We start from the raw sequence: 12,994 nt of genomic DNA on the forward strand, positions 1-12,994 counted from the left end.
ATGATTACTATGTAGCTGCTGTTGATAGGAGTTATAGCCGTTGTGGTGTCCCCTTACCCATATAAAAGGATGCCCTTGCTAACTTAGAAGGGGACTCCTATTTGAAGCAACATAAGCTTGTGACACATTGACTCACATTATGCTCAAAACAACAGGAGTAGGGTATTATGTCTCACGACGGCCTGAACCTGTATTATTTCCCTTTATCATCCCAGAAGCTCGTCGATGAAGAGTCGTTCCTTGCATTTACTCCCACATTCGCATTGAGGCTTTTGGGCCCCAACTGTAAGCCCCTAGGCCTAACTCACAAAGGGGGTCCCATGGATCCCTTCTTGAGGAGCTCACACTCCGACAAGTACTTATCTGGTATACCTTAACACCACCATCAACATTAGCACTTCTAATAAAGTGATATCTCATATCAACGTGCTTAGTTCTCTCATGAAACATTTGATCATTTGTAAGTCAAATTGCACTTTGACTGTCACAAAATATATTTTTGCAAGACGTAACTCCACAAAGATCAGCATAAAAGCCTCGGAACCAAATTGCTTCTTTGAAAGCTTCAGAAATAGCCATGTACTTTCCTTCAGCAGTAGATACGGCAACAGTTTCTTCCAAACTTGTCTTCCAACTAATGAACCAACTGCACTTGAATATGGAACTCTAGACATGTACTCAATATCAACTTTTGATTGTGGACATAAATCTTAAGATAATCTGAAATGTGTAGCTAAATGAGTACTCACTGGTTTTGCATCATGCATATTGAAACGATGAAGGACCTTTTCAATATAGCCTTTCTTGCTAAGATACAACTTGCTAGACCGTCTCTCTCTAGTAATTTCCATACCGAGAATTTTTTCGCTGCACCTAAATCCTTCATCTCAAACTCACTACTCAATTGTGCCTTCAACTTTGTTATATCTGATTTGTCTTTTGCAACAATTAACATATCACCAACATAAAGAAGCAGATATATAGCTAAACCATTAACATCTTCGTGATAAGCACAACTATCAAATTGTGATCTTTTAAAATTCTAATACACCATGGTGATTGTTTTAACCCATAAAGAGACTTTTCCAACCTACAGATAAGGTTCTCTTTTCCAGGAACAACAAAACCTTCAGGTTGCTTGTCACACCCAGAAATTTCACATGAATTTCTGAACTAAATGTGCATTAAAACCCTTGTCTAGGACCAGCCAGGGTACACAAATTGACAATGTTGATTACGTAACCACGTCTTAGAAACATATGAAATTGAATAAATAGTTTTAAGGAAATGCAGTGAAGAACTATAAATAAAGACTAGCTAGCTGGCTCCAACGAAGCGATGGCTCCAGTCCACGGTCAACACTTGACGATCGGATTAGCTTCATTCCTACGAGTTAGCTCCGTCCGAATCGTAATCTACCTCTAAGGGGAAATTAGACAAAACTGAGTACAAACCACGGTACTCAATAAGTAGTATAGAAAAGCTGTAATAAATGATGCATTGGATCACAAGGATGGGCAAGGGTTATTTGCATAAAGCAACATTTAATAAACAATAGTGATTGAAATAGAATAACATAAAATAAAGTAAATAAATAAGTAATTGAAATTACTAACCTCCACTGTCCAATGTTACACCACGTTGCAATAGGCCCAACCATTGTTCAACATTACACCATGTTGCAACAGTCCCAACCAATTCTAGATTAATGAAATTATTTAAGTGAGACTAATCACAGTGAATCTGGCGGTTTGCCTATAACCAGGGACACGGCTATTCCAATGAGTTTACTCTGATCAGAGGTGTACTACTGTACCCACAAGACATAGTTCCACTACACATGAACGTGCGCCGATGTGCTACCATGACACACTGGATAGTAACCTGTGATGGGACGGTTAACATCAAAATTTAGTAAAATTTCTTAGTGAATTCGGTTAAGGAAAGGACGCGAGCATCCGACGGATAGCATATCCATTAGAGTCTAAATTCAACAATGAATTATGAAGACCAAGGCATGGTGTTTAATTTTATCAATTAGTTAGAGTCAATTTAGGATTTTTTTTTCTTTATCTCTAGAGTTAGAGTTCATTCGGGCTTATTATTTTCTTTTATCTATTAGGGAATATGTGTCGTATCCAATAGGGACTAGAATTAGAGTCCAAATAGAATTTATTATTTCCTTTTATCTATTTTGAATCGTGTTTCGCGTCCAATATAGACTCGTATCCATCCATGGGTATAAATATGTACACCCAGGGTCCTATATCTACATCTACATACACAGATCAAATACAATTTTTTGCACATCACTACACTCATCACCGAGATTTCATCATCGGCGGAACTTGGCACCCGACGCAGGGCTGCATCGTCTCGATCTCCGCCGAAGGGGTAAGTCCTACGTTTTGCTGGCCACGGCAGTCATGTCAGCTAAATCAGAGTTGTCTCGGTTAAGTCTGATCTTCCGATCCGGTTGTATCTGTCATCGGCTCATCGACTTGATAGTAATCTAGATCTAGATCTATTTAGTATCTATCTTGACATTGCTAGGCGTAATCTTAAACTATCTCGGTTTGGTCCGATCTTCTATGATTATTCTTAGTAAGTTAGGCTAGATATTTTATAGATCTTGATCGTTTGTCAGTCATTTATAGCCGATGATCATTGCCGATCATTGCCGACATGTTCATTATATTTACGTCAATAGAGTAGCCGATTGCCTTACTGAATTATTTTTACACCAATCGGGTTTGATTTACTTAGATTGGCAATTATTTTGTGCTGCATCAGCTTATGAAAATTACATGCAAGTTGGTTTAAACCGATCGTACCAAATGATTCATTGTTGGTTTAAACCGATCGTACCAAATGATTCATTGTTTATTTAACTATTTGAGTTTATATGTATCGAATTCTCACTCAATCCAAGCTTTCAATAACCGATCGATCAGCCTATCAGCTGAACACTACTACATCAACGTCTGATCGATTGGTTTCTTAGTTACCTATCGGCTCGATAGCCGATCGGCTTGTTTTAGTGTTTATCGTGTCAGTTGCAGGATCAAACTGACTAGCAAGCCCGTGCACCTTCTAAGAATTTAGGTTCTGCACTGGAGCATTCTAAGAAGTGACTCACAATCCTTCGTGTGTGATACGTTGATCACATTTTTGACGTCAACAAGTAGCGGCTTACGAACATATATTTTCTTAGGTGGACGGCTTAACTCGTTCATGTGCGATAATACTACCTCCGTCCCAAAATAACTTCATTTTTTAGTTTTTTGATACAATGTTTTAACTATTCGTCTTATTGAAATTTTTTTATGATTAATATTTTAATTGTTACTAGATGATAAAATATAAATAGTACTTTATGTGTGACTAATTTATTTAAGTTTTTGTACAATTTTTTTTTAAATAAGACGGATGGTCAAACGTTGGATGCAGAAAAACGAAAAATAAAGTTATTATGGGACGGAGGTATCATATCTTTGCAGACAGTCGCATATTCTCGTTCACCCTCGTAAGCCCAGTTTGACCGTGGTCTTTGCTATATGGTAGCGTTAATAGATAGTTGGAAAAAGATGTCTTAAAGCCTCCAATACATATGCATAGTAAACACAAATAAGTAAATTAAAGGTAGCATATTTAAAAAGGAACAAATAATAAGCAATAATTTTAATAATACATATTACACACATATTCAAATGTTCAGCAAAATATACTTATACATGGTCGAAGCCATTGTATAAAATGAAGTAGAGCTTCCTATATTATCGTATTCATTTCTCCTCCTCTCACGGACTTATATTTATCTTCCTTGGCCAACCGTCCGCCCTGGTATACAGTGAAGTAGGTGTTAATATAATTTAATCAGAATAATTCGATAAAAATAGATTAATGGTGTAAGTTAAATTCTATTGCTAGTAGAGAGCACCGGAAAGAGTCTTGGCTACCAAAGCACATGTTGATCGTGCATATAGCCAGGGTAGTTAGACGTATCTATTACGTGGCTGGCATTGGAAATGTTGTTCTCTGCATGGGAAGAAGCTCAGTTCGTTTTCCCTATAAATAAACTCTTCTTTGTCTCCAGTAGTACATCATCATACACATTAGCAATGGCACTGACACCATTCTTACAACAACTACTCATCATCTCCTCACTGATGATAATGTCTCTCTTCTTCTACTTGTGCATAACCTACTGCAGATCCAAGAATCATCTGATCCCCATGGATTGGCCAATTCTGGGCATGCTCCCTTCCTTGGTCGCCAACCTGCACAGCCTGCATGACTACCTCACCGCCGTCCTCGCCGCCTCCGGGCAGAGCTTCGTGGCGAACGGCCCGGCGGCGACCGGCATGCGGTTCTTCATCACGTGTGACGCTGCGAACGTCCGGCACATCTTCTCCTCCAACCATGGCAACTACCCCAAGGGCAGCGAGCTCGGTGAGATTTTCGACGTCGTGGCTGGCAGCATCTTCACAGTCGACGGCGAGCCTGCCCTGCGACAGCGCGCCAAGTTCAAGAGCATCCTTGCCAACCCGCGGATGGTCGCGGGGATGGCCTCCTGCTGCCTCGGGAAGGTGCGGGGTGGCCTCCTCCCGTTCCTGGCTCGCAAGGCGACCGCCGGGACACCGTTCGACATGCAGGGTCTGATCGCGAGGTTCGTGTTCGATGTGACCGCCATGCCGGTGTTCGGTGTGGACCCTGGTCTCCTGCGTCCGGATGGCATGCCGGACATGCACGTCTCGGCCGCCATGGACACAGTCATGGAGGTGGCCTTGTTCCGGCACATCGTGCCGATTTCTTGCTGGAAGACGATGAGACGGCACAGTATCGGCCCGGAGAGGAACCTCGCCGCAGCACACGCGGTGCTTCACAGATTCATCGCTGAGATGTTGGAGGCGAGGAAGGCCAAGGAAACTCATGGAGGCGATGCCGGCGAACAGCAAGACGACCAGGAAGCAGTGCCGGACATGCTCTCCTCCCTCATCAACTACCCAGACTACAATAACGCCGACCTGCTGCGTGCGGCGCTCATCAACTACATGATCGCCGGCCGCGACACGATCGGCACGACCTTGCCGTGGTTCTTCTACAACGTCGCCGTGAACCCGCACGTCGTGTCCGGCATCCGCGAAGAGCTGGCACCCATCGTCGCGTCAGGCAAAGCTTCGCCCGCCAACGGCGACGACACAACGGTGACCTTTTCGGCCGAGGACACCAAACCGCTCGTCTACCTGCAGGCCGCCCTGTTGGAGTCCCTGAGGCTGTACCCACCGGGCCCGATCGAGCGCAAGACGGTTCTCACCAGCGACACGATGCCGAGCGGTGACGAGGTGCGCGCCGGCGACACCGTCCTCGTCTCCCTCTACTCCATGGGCAGGATGGAGAGCCTGTGGGGGAAGGACTGCCGGGAGTACCGGCCGGAGAGGTGGCTCTCCGACGACGACGGTGGCCGGAAGAAACAGCTGCGGTACGTGCCGTCGCACAAGTTCCTGGCGTTCAACTCCGGGCCCAGGATGTGCCTCGGCAGGGACATCGCCGTGGCGCAGATGAAGACCGTGGCCGCCGCCGTGGTGTGGAACTTCGATGTGGAGGTGGTGGAAGGGCAGGCCGTGGAGCCGAAGCTGTCCTGCCTTCTGCAGATGAAGAATGGGCTCATGGTGAAGGTGAAGAAGCGTGTAACTTAATAATTTGCGTGCGGGATTATATATATCAGTGACTATAATAAACAATAAACAGTAGACAGTGCATGTGTTCTCTTTAGTCATCGATAAATATGATCCCACACTATACCTAACAGCTTTTGTGTTCTAGTCCTACTTGAATAAAGTTTGCGTTAGGAAATGCTACATATAAACAAAACAGCGTTGGTTCAAATGTACACTGTTCCCTCCTTGTATTAGTATATTATATAGAGCATTTTTCTTATCTTTGAGTAGGTATTATGAGGTACGATGATAAAATTACTCTATATAATATCATCACAAAGATCAAAACGACGAGTCCCAATACCGGCCTAAGGACGACAATTTGCTACGTTGAAATGACTACTAATTAACAGCCACATATCACTGTGAATGGACTGTGGGCTTTTTTATTATTCTCTTGTGTTCACAATAAGGAAGTAAAAGGAACGGAAAGATGATTGCGATTTTAGGCAATTAAACAAAAGACAAGACAAAAGGAAAATATCCAATTTCTGCCTCAATTATGAGCCGAATTTGATTTGCGTCACTTAACAGTTATAAAATAACTCTTAACTCTTAAAACAAGTGTAAACCTGTCACACCCGGAGTTTTATCCCAAGCCTAAATTCGTAAAGGAAATTCATAAATAATAATTAGCTTAATTAACTCAGGAAAAATACCTGTAAAGAAATTAATTTAATTAAATCATGGTTCGTAAATCGATTAACTAGATTTAAACTCAAATTAAAGAAGTATAAAATTTGGCCAAACCAATTAATTTAAAACTCGGCAAAAGTGGGGCTTTCCTTTTTCCCTTCTTTTTCCCCTTACTCTCCAAACTGGGCTGAAGTCCAATTTTCCTCCTTCCTTCTTCTTTTCCATTCTCTTCTTTTCCTCTCCTCCTTCCCGGGCCGGCCCAACCGAGCCGGCCCATCCCCCCGCACGGCCGCCCCTCTACCGCGCACCCTCCCCTCCTCCCAGCCGGGCCACCTCGGACAAGCTTCCGCGCCCGCTCGCCCACGCCGTCGAAGTCCGCTTCACCTCCCTCCCGGCCGAACCGAGCCCGCGCCGCCGCCGTGGCCGAGCCGGACTCCACCCGCCGCCCGCAACAGCCACCGCCGAATCCGCCACCGGGGCCGAATCGGTCTCCACCGGCCGTCCCGCCCTAGCCGGCGCCTCCTCCCCTATAAAACCCCCTCGCACGAGCTCCGTCGCCGCCTTTTCTCCGTCCGCCCGAACCGCCGCCGCACCCTCCTCCTCCGCCGCCGCAGTTGATCTCGCCGCCCGCGCCTCGCCACCCTCGCCGTCGGGCGTCATGCCGTGTCCCGCCGTCTCACTGACTTGCCGCCACCGTCCCTGTCGCCGGTGAGTCGTCGCCGCTTTCCCCCACCCTCCTTTTCCTCTCCGGGGGCCATCGCCGAGGTTGTCGTCTCCGCCGCGCGCATGTGCTCCTGGGTCCTCGTCGTCGTCCCTCCGCTCACCGACACCCTCGTCCCGCCGTCGCCGACACATCCCGTCGATGCCGGAGCGCCGCCTCCCTCCTGTCGCGCCGCCGACATTGTCCACCCCGAGCCGCCGCCATCCTCCCTTTCACGCCGCCGCTCCTAGCGTCGTCACCGGTCGCCACCTGTCAGGTCGTCGCCATTCGCCGCCGCCCGTCGCCGGTCGCCGCCCTCGATGACGAACGTCGCCGCCTTCCTCTGCCCGGCCGGCGCCGTGCTCCCCTCTCTGCCCTGGGTCACCGACCGGTGGTCCCCACCGGCAGGGCCTCCCATCCCTCTCCCCTCTTGCTGCCGAGTGGGCCCAGCATGTCAGCAAGCCAGCCTCCCCATCCCCTCACCCTTCCCGCTGAGCCCCATCTGTCTTCTCCTCGCCTCCCCTCTCTCCCACCGACAGGTGGCCCCCACCTGTCGGCACCGCCTCCCTCTCTCCTTCGCCGACGTCAGCAGCCCCATTAATTGCGCAATAGTCGACTTAGGACATTTCTGTTTAGTTAAAAACCCACAAAACTTCTAAAATTCATAAGTAATTCATCTAGTCTCCGTTTAGGCCCATTCAAATTTCATTAAATTCATAAAATTGTCAAGAATCCATTAAAAATACTTTCTTTTACTATTTCAGTAGAGTTTGTGCCTGTTTTATTTATTTTTGTGCTTTGTCACTTAGATTCGGACCCCACTGAAGAGCCGGTTTACTTCGAGATCGTCGCCGAAGTACCCCAGGGGCCAGAGCAAGGCAAGTGGCACTCATCTTTGATCATATTGAACCTATTATTGCAAATTCCCCACTTTATTTATTTAAATATGCATTTTTAATTAAAGTATTTACTGCATTTATTTCTCGGGTAATCCTTATTATTATGCCGTTGATTATCCAACTTTATTCATGCTAGACCAGGGGTAACTTGACTAGAGTTAGGCCTAGGTTAATGCTTAGCCGTGCTTAGATCAAGTAGCTCATGGGTTAATAATCATGTTTAGCTCAGGATAGCTGTAATAATGATTCATTATCCGGTTCGGGTTAATGGCAACTAAAATACTGCTAATGGCGGGCTGTGGGTGCACGGTTTTGAGAGTCGCACCCATGACAATTAAGGACCGGTTCACGGGAAACCCTGGAAGTAATTAAGTGCTAACCACATGCCGAATTGGTAAGGTGGGATCTGGAGCATGGCTTCGAACTATTTGACGTACCAAGGCAAGGTAGGCGTGATAGAGTATGGACGGGCAATCGTGTTGTAACGAAAGCCTCTGCTGCTTCCGGATCTACCAAGGCACAAGAGGGGACTGCCCGACTTGGTGTAAAGGCGGGGGTGAAACCTGAAGTGCAGAGCGATTAAATAGGGAGTGTTATGTGACGGGTCCTATCACGGTCTCCTTTCCGGTATGCCATGATGGTATGTCGGTGCACGTTCAAGTGCAGTGGAGTCGTGTCTTGTGGGTAAAGTAGTACACCTCTGATTAGAGTATAACCTATTCGAATAGTTGTGCCCACGGTTACGGGCGAACTCCCAGCTTCACTGTGATTAGTGAACCTTTAATGACTTAGGTAAACTGGTTTTCACTTGGGACGTTGAGTAGTGGTTGGGCCTGTCGCAACGTGGTGTAACATTGGACAGTATTGTGGTATTTTATAACTGTTATTTACTTATCCTTTAATGTATTTAATTACCTTTATTCGGTTTAATCTCTGTTATTTATTTAAGTGCTGCTTTATTGCAACTAACCCGAAGCCTGTCCTTGATGATCCTTATGCATCATTTATTACCCTCTTTTCCATGCTACTTATTGAGTACGGTGGTTTGTACTCAGCCTTGCTCAATTTTCCCCTCCAGAACTAGAAGTTGAGTCCGATGGAGGAGACTCTCAGGAGTGAGCTAGCCTTCCGTTGAAGCTTTGCCTGTGGACTGGAGCCGTACCCGCTGGAGCTAGTCTACCTTTCTTTCCGCTGCATTTTCGTTAGAATAAGTGTTATTTTCAGTTGTTTCTAAGAATGATGGTTATGTAATCAACATTGTCTATTTGTGTACCCTGGTTGGTCCTGGACAGGGATTTTAATACACAATTAAGTTCAGAAATTCGTGTGAGGAATTTCTGGGAGTAACAAAACCCACTCCAAATGCAGTATTGACAACCGATTTAGTTATAGATATGGATGTGTTGCATACGTTAGACATACTTGGGCCGTGCTCGGTGCTTCCTTATTCATCTCATATTCTCTCTTTTTTTTACGTGCACGTTTTCCAAACTACTTAATAGTATACTGTGGATGATTGATGTCGGCAATAAACTTATAGGGTGGCTATCGAGCTCGGAATTCGATGGTTAAGATGAAGAGGGATACGATTTACCCAGGTTCGGGCTCTCAACGTGACAAGATAATACCTTACTCCTGCTTGACGATTGTATTGCGTGGATGGATTTCCGATGGCCCCAAGGGGGGCGCCCCATCCCCCTTATATAGTGGGGGAGAGACTACAGATATGACACAGTCCTAATTTAGTAAGACTAAGATCTATCCCAATTCGGTTATGGCCCAGGTCTAAAGTACACGGCATGTAATCCGGTACATACCAGACTCCTGACCGATACCATACAGATATAATCTCCTTCCTATTTGGTACCCCGTTGACCATACGTATTTGTATAGCTCCGGATACCCCCGATATAGGTATCCCACATATACTTTTTACGAAAATTTTCTATAAAAAAATTGTTTTAAAAAAGATCATATTAATCTATTTTATATTTTTATAATTAATAAATTAATTAATATCATGTACTAAAGATATGGATTTGCCATGTCCCCTCTGAGATTTTTAACGAAATCAAAATGGTTAACCTTGCACATACGTGGTGCTTACGTGTGACTATACTAAGTAAAAATATATATAAAAAATATAGTTAGACCTACACGTCGGTGGTAATTGTACGACAAAATAAAAATAATTTCGTGGGACCAGTATACATATATGTCAACTACATGAACATCTGTTCCCTCTCATTTTTTTTAATTTGAAATATAGTACTATTGATTAAAATCAGAGTACATGGTTTTTTTTTCGGCACATCAGAGTACATGGTTGATATTACAAAAGGCAACAACGACATGTTTTCTGAGTCTGCAAGCATAACGAGCAGAAGAGGGATAAGCCAAGAGTAACGTTTTGATAGTCAAAGGCGTCGTTGTTTGGCATTTCCAAGAAAATAATCAAGCATCATATTTACAAAAAAAATTGTGATTGATAATTTTATACATGTGTTTTTTATGATCTAAAAACAAAGACCGCAAAATAAACTACGATGAAAAAAAAACTAAAATCAACTTTAAATTTAATGTTAAAAGTTTAGATTTTGGGTTATAAGCGTAAGCGGAAGCGGAAAGACGAGTGTAAAAGATCGGACAGCAAGATTGCTCATCTCTAGCTTTAGAAGCTAGTTTCTCCACCATCGTGTTAATCCTCGCTGGGATCAACACAACTTGCAGAAATTCTTCTTGCATCTCTACCTGCAAATGACTCTAATTTCTCTTTAAAAAACCAAGTAATCTTCTTGGCTAGAAACAACTCACTCTCTCTGCTCCACCGGTGAGGAACAGTGTATCGAGAGTGATCGATCCGCCACAGGGGCAAATCTAGGAATTCTGATGGGACAAAGGAATACAACAAGTTGCAGTCCGACTTGTCATCTTCATTGGGCACACACTGCATGTGGTGCCTTGGCTTGAGGAACAACATGCCATCTGGCAGGTGGATGTAGAGTCTAGATTCGGCCGCCTCCCTACTCCCCCCTTTTCTCTTCTTCCCCTCTTCCTCTTCCGTTCCTGATGTGGGCAAGCTCGGGCCGTGTGTTGAACTTGACAACGAGGCCGGTAGCCCAAATGGCCATGTGAGCAGCCTAGGAGGCAATGAGTTGTACCTTTCTTCAAGAGTTGCCTGCCACCAATGGCTGATGTTGCCTTGTTAAGGATGAGCTTGATTTTGTTGGCTCCCTCACCTTCCTCAGTTCTACTCCTTTTCCTCCACCCTTCCACCGTCACCGTGGACCGCCCCGGTCCTGTCATTGTCAGTCGGCCACCTACCACCGGTGTTGCCTTTCCTCAAACGGGATGGTGAGATTGTATTGAGCTCATCGGCTCCCTCTCCACCCATTTCCTTCGCTTTCGTCCTCTCCTTCTCTGTCACCATGCACCACAACAGTCCCCTGCTCGCCTATCATCAACTACCTTTTTATGGATGCATGTCACGTCTAGAAATTTACATCAATTTCTAAACAATAGCATGCATTAATCTCGATCTAGAAATCAGCCCGAGTACACGCTATGATAAATTAATACATAGTTCCACGACTTGAAAATAAATAAAAACAATTATCTATCGAAATGCAATGAAAAAAAGATAAACAAGACTAGAACATCTAATCTTCAGGTTCAGCTGGCGATGATGGCTCCACTCCACAGGCATTCTTGACGGTGGACTGAACCTCACTTCAACCTTTGGAACGACCTTCTTCTGACAAAGGCTCTTGCGCTTACTCTGGTGGGAAAAAATTAAGCAAGGTTGAGTACAAACCACAGTACTCAGCAAGTAACACCCAAGAGAGGAAGATAATGAATGCCATAGGATATCAAGGGTAGGCTAAGGTTAAATTGCACAAAGCAGCACTTATTTAGCAAAGCAGTAAATAGACTGAATAAGAAGTGAATAAAAAGTAAAGTAAAGTACTTGAAAATAATCATTCACTGTTTAACTTTACACCACGTTACAACAGGCTTAAACCGCTGTCGAACATTACACCACATAGCGACAGGGTCAACCCTCTGCTCTATATTACACCACGTTGTGGCAGACCCAAACCACTGCCCAATGTTACACCACATTGCACAGGGTCAAACCAATTTCAAGTTCATCAAGTTATTAAAGGTTCATCTAATCCTAGTGAATCTGTAAGTTCGCCCCATAACCGCGGGCATGGCTATTCGAACAGTTTTAGTCTGCAAAGGTGTACAAGTTTACACACAAGACACAGCTCCACTACACTTGAACGTGCGCCGGTGTATCACCACGATACCACGCAAAGGAAACTGTGATAGGACCCATCACTTAACCCTCCCTATTTAATTGCACCGCACTTCAGGTTTCACCCCCTCCTTTACACCAAGTTGGGTAGTCCCCTCTTGTGCCTTGGTGAATCCGGAAGCAGCATAGGCCATCGTTACACTACGACTCCCATCCATACTCCATCAATGCCCACCCTTGCCTTGGTACTTCAAATAGTTCGAAGCTATGCTTCAAATCCCACCTTGCCCATACTCGGCTTGTGGTTATTAAGTGTAAGACTTCCAGGGTTTTCCGAGAACCGATCCTTAATTGTCATAGGCGCGACTCTCAAAACCATGCACCCACAACCCACCATAAGCAATATTTTAGTTGTATTTAATCCACATCGGGAGATTAATCATGATCATAGCCATTGAAGGTCTATCAAAGTCTAACAATAATTAAGTGATAACAAATGAGCTAGTTGAACTAAGCATGGCTAAGCATTGCCTAAGCCTATTTCTAGTCAAATTAACCCTAGGATGACAATAATAATAAATGTGAATCAACGGATATAAATAAGGGTAATTACCCAATAAATAAAGTAAAGTAAATTTGCATAAAGTAATGCATGTTTGAATGTAAAGGGGGGAATTTTATAAACATGGGATCAATATGATCAAAGGATGGGGTGCCACTAAAGCATCTAGACCCCCGTAGTTAATTTTGGTAATTAATGACAAGCGCTAATTGTGAA

General features: G+C 44.5%; 1 protein-coding gene across 1 annotated transcript; it reads left to right on the top strand.

The window, feature by feature from the left end:
• The first annotated feature begins 4,112 nt into the window (after positions 1–4,112).
• On the top strand, positions 4,113–5,853 carry LOC102721575 (noroxomaritidine synthase 2-like). The gene has a single exon (XM_006659918.3). The coding sequence runs from the start codon at positions 4,122–4,124 to the stop codon at positions 5,697–5,699; it is 1,578 nt and encodes a 525-aa protein (XP_006659981.3). The 5' UTR covers positions 4,113–4,121; the 3' UTR covers positions 5,700–5,853.
• Positions 5,854–12,994: the final 7,141 nt, after the last annotated feature.

This window comes from Oryza brachyantha, chromosome 8, assembly GCF_000231095.2.
Source record: "Oryza brachyantha chromosome 8, ObraRS2, whole genome shotgun sequence".
NCBI classification, from domain to species: domain Eukaryota; kingdom Viridiplantae; phylum Streptophyta; class Magnoliopsida; order Poales; family Poaceae; genus Oryza; species Oryza brachyantha.

What these genes read in the sequence shown, in the direction of transcription:
- LOC102721575 (XM_006659918.3), top strand. Translation starts at nt 4,122, where the DNA reads ATGGCACTGACACCATTCTTACAACAACTACTCATCATCTCCTCACTG.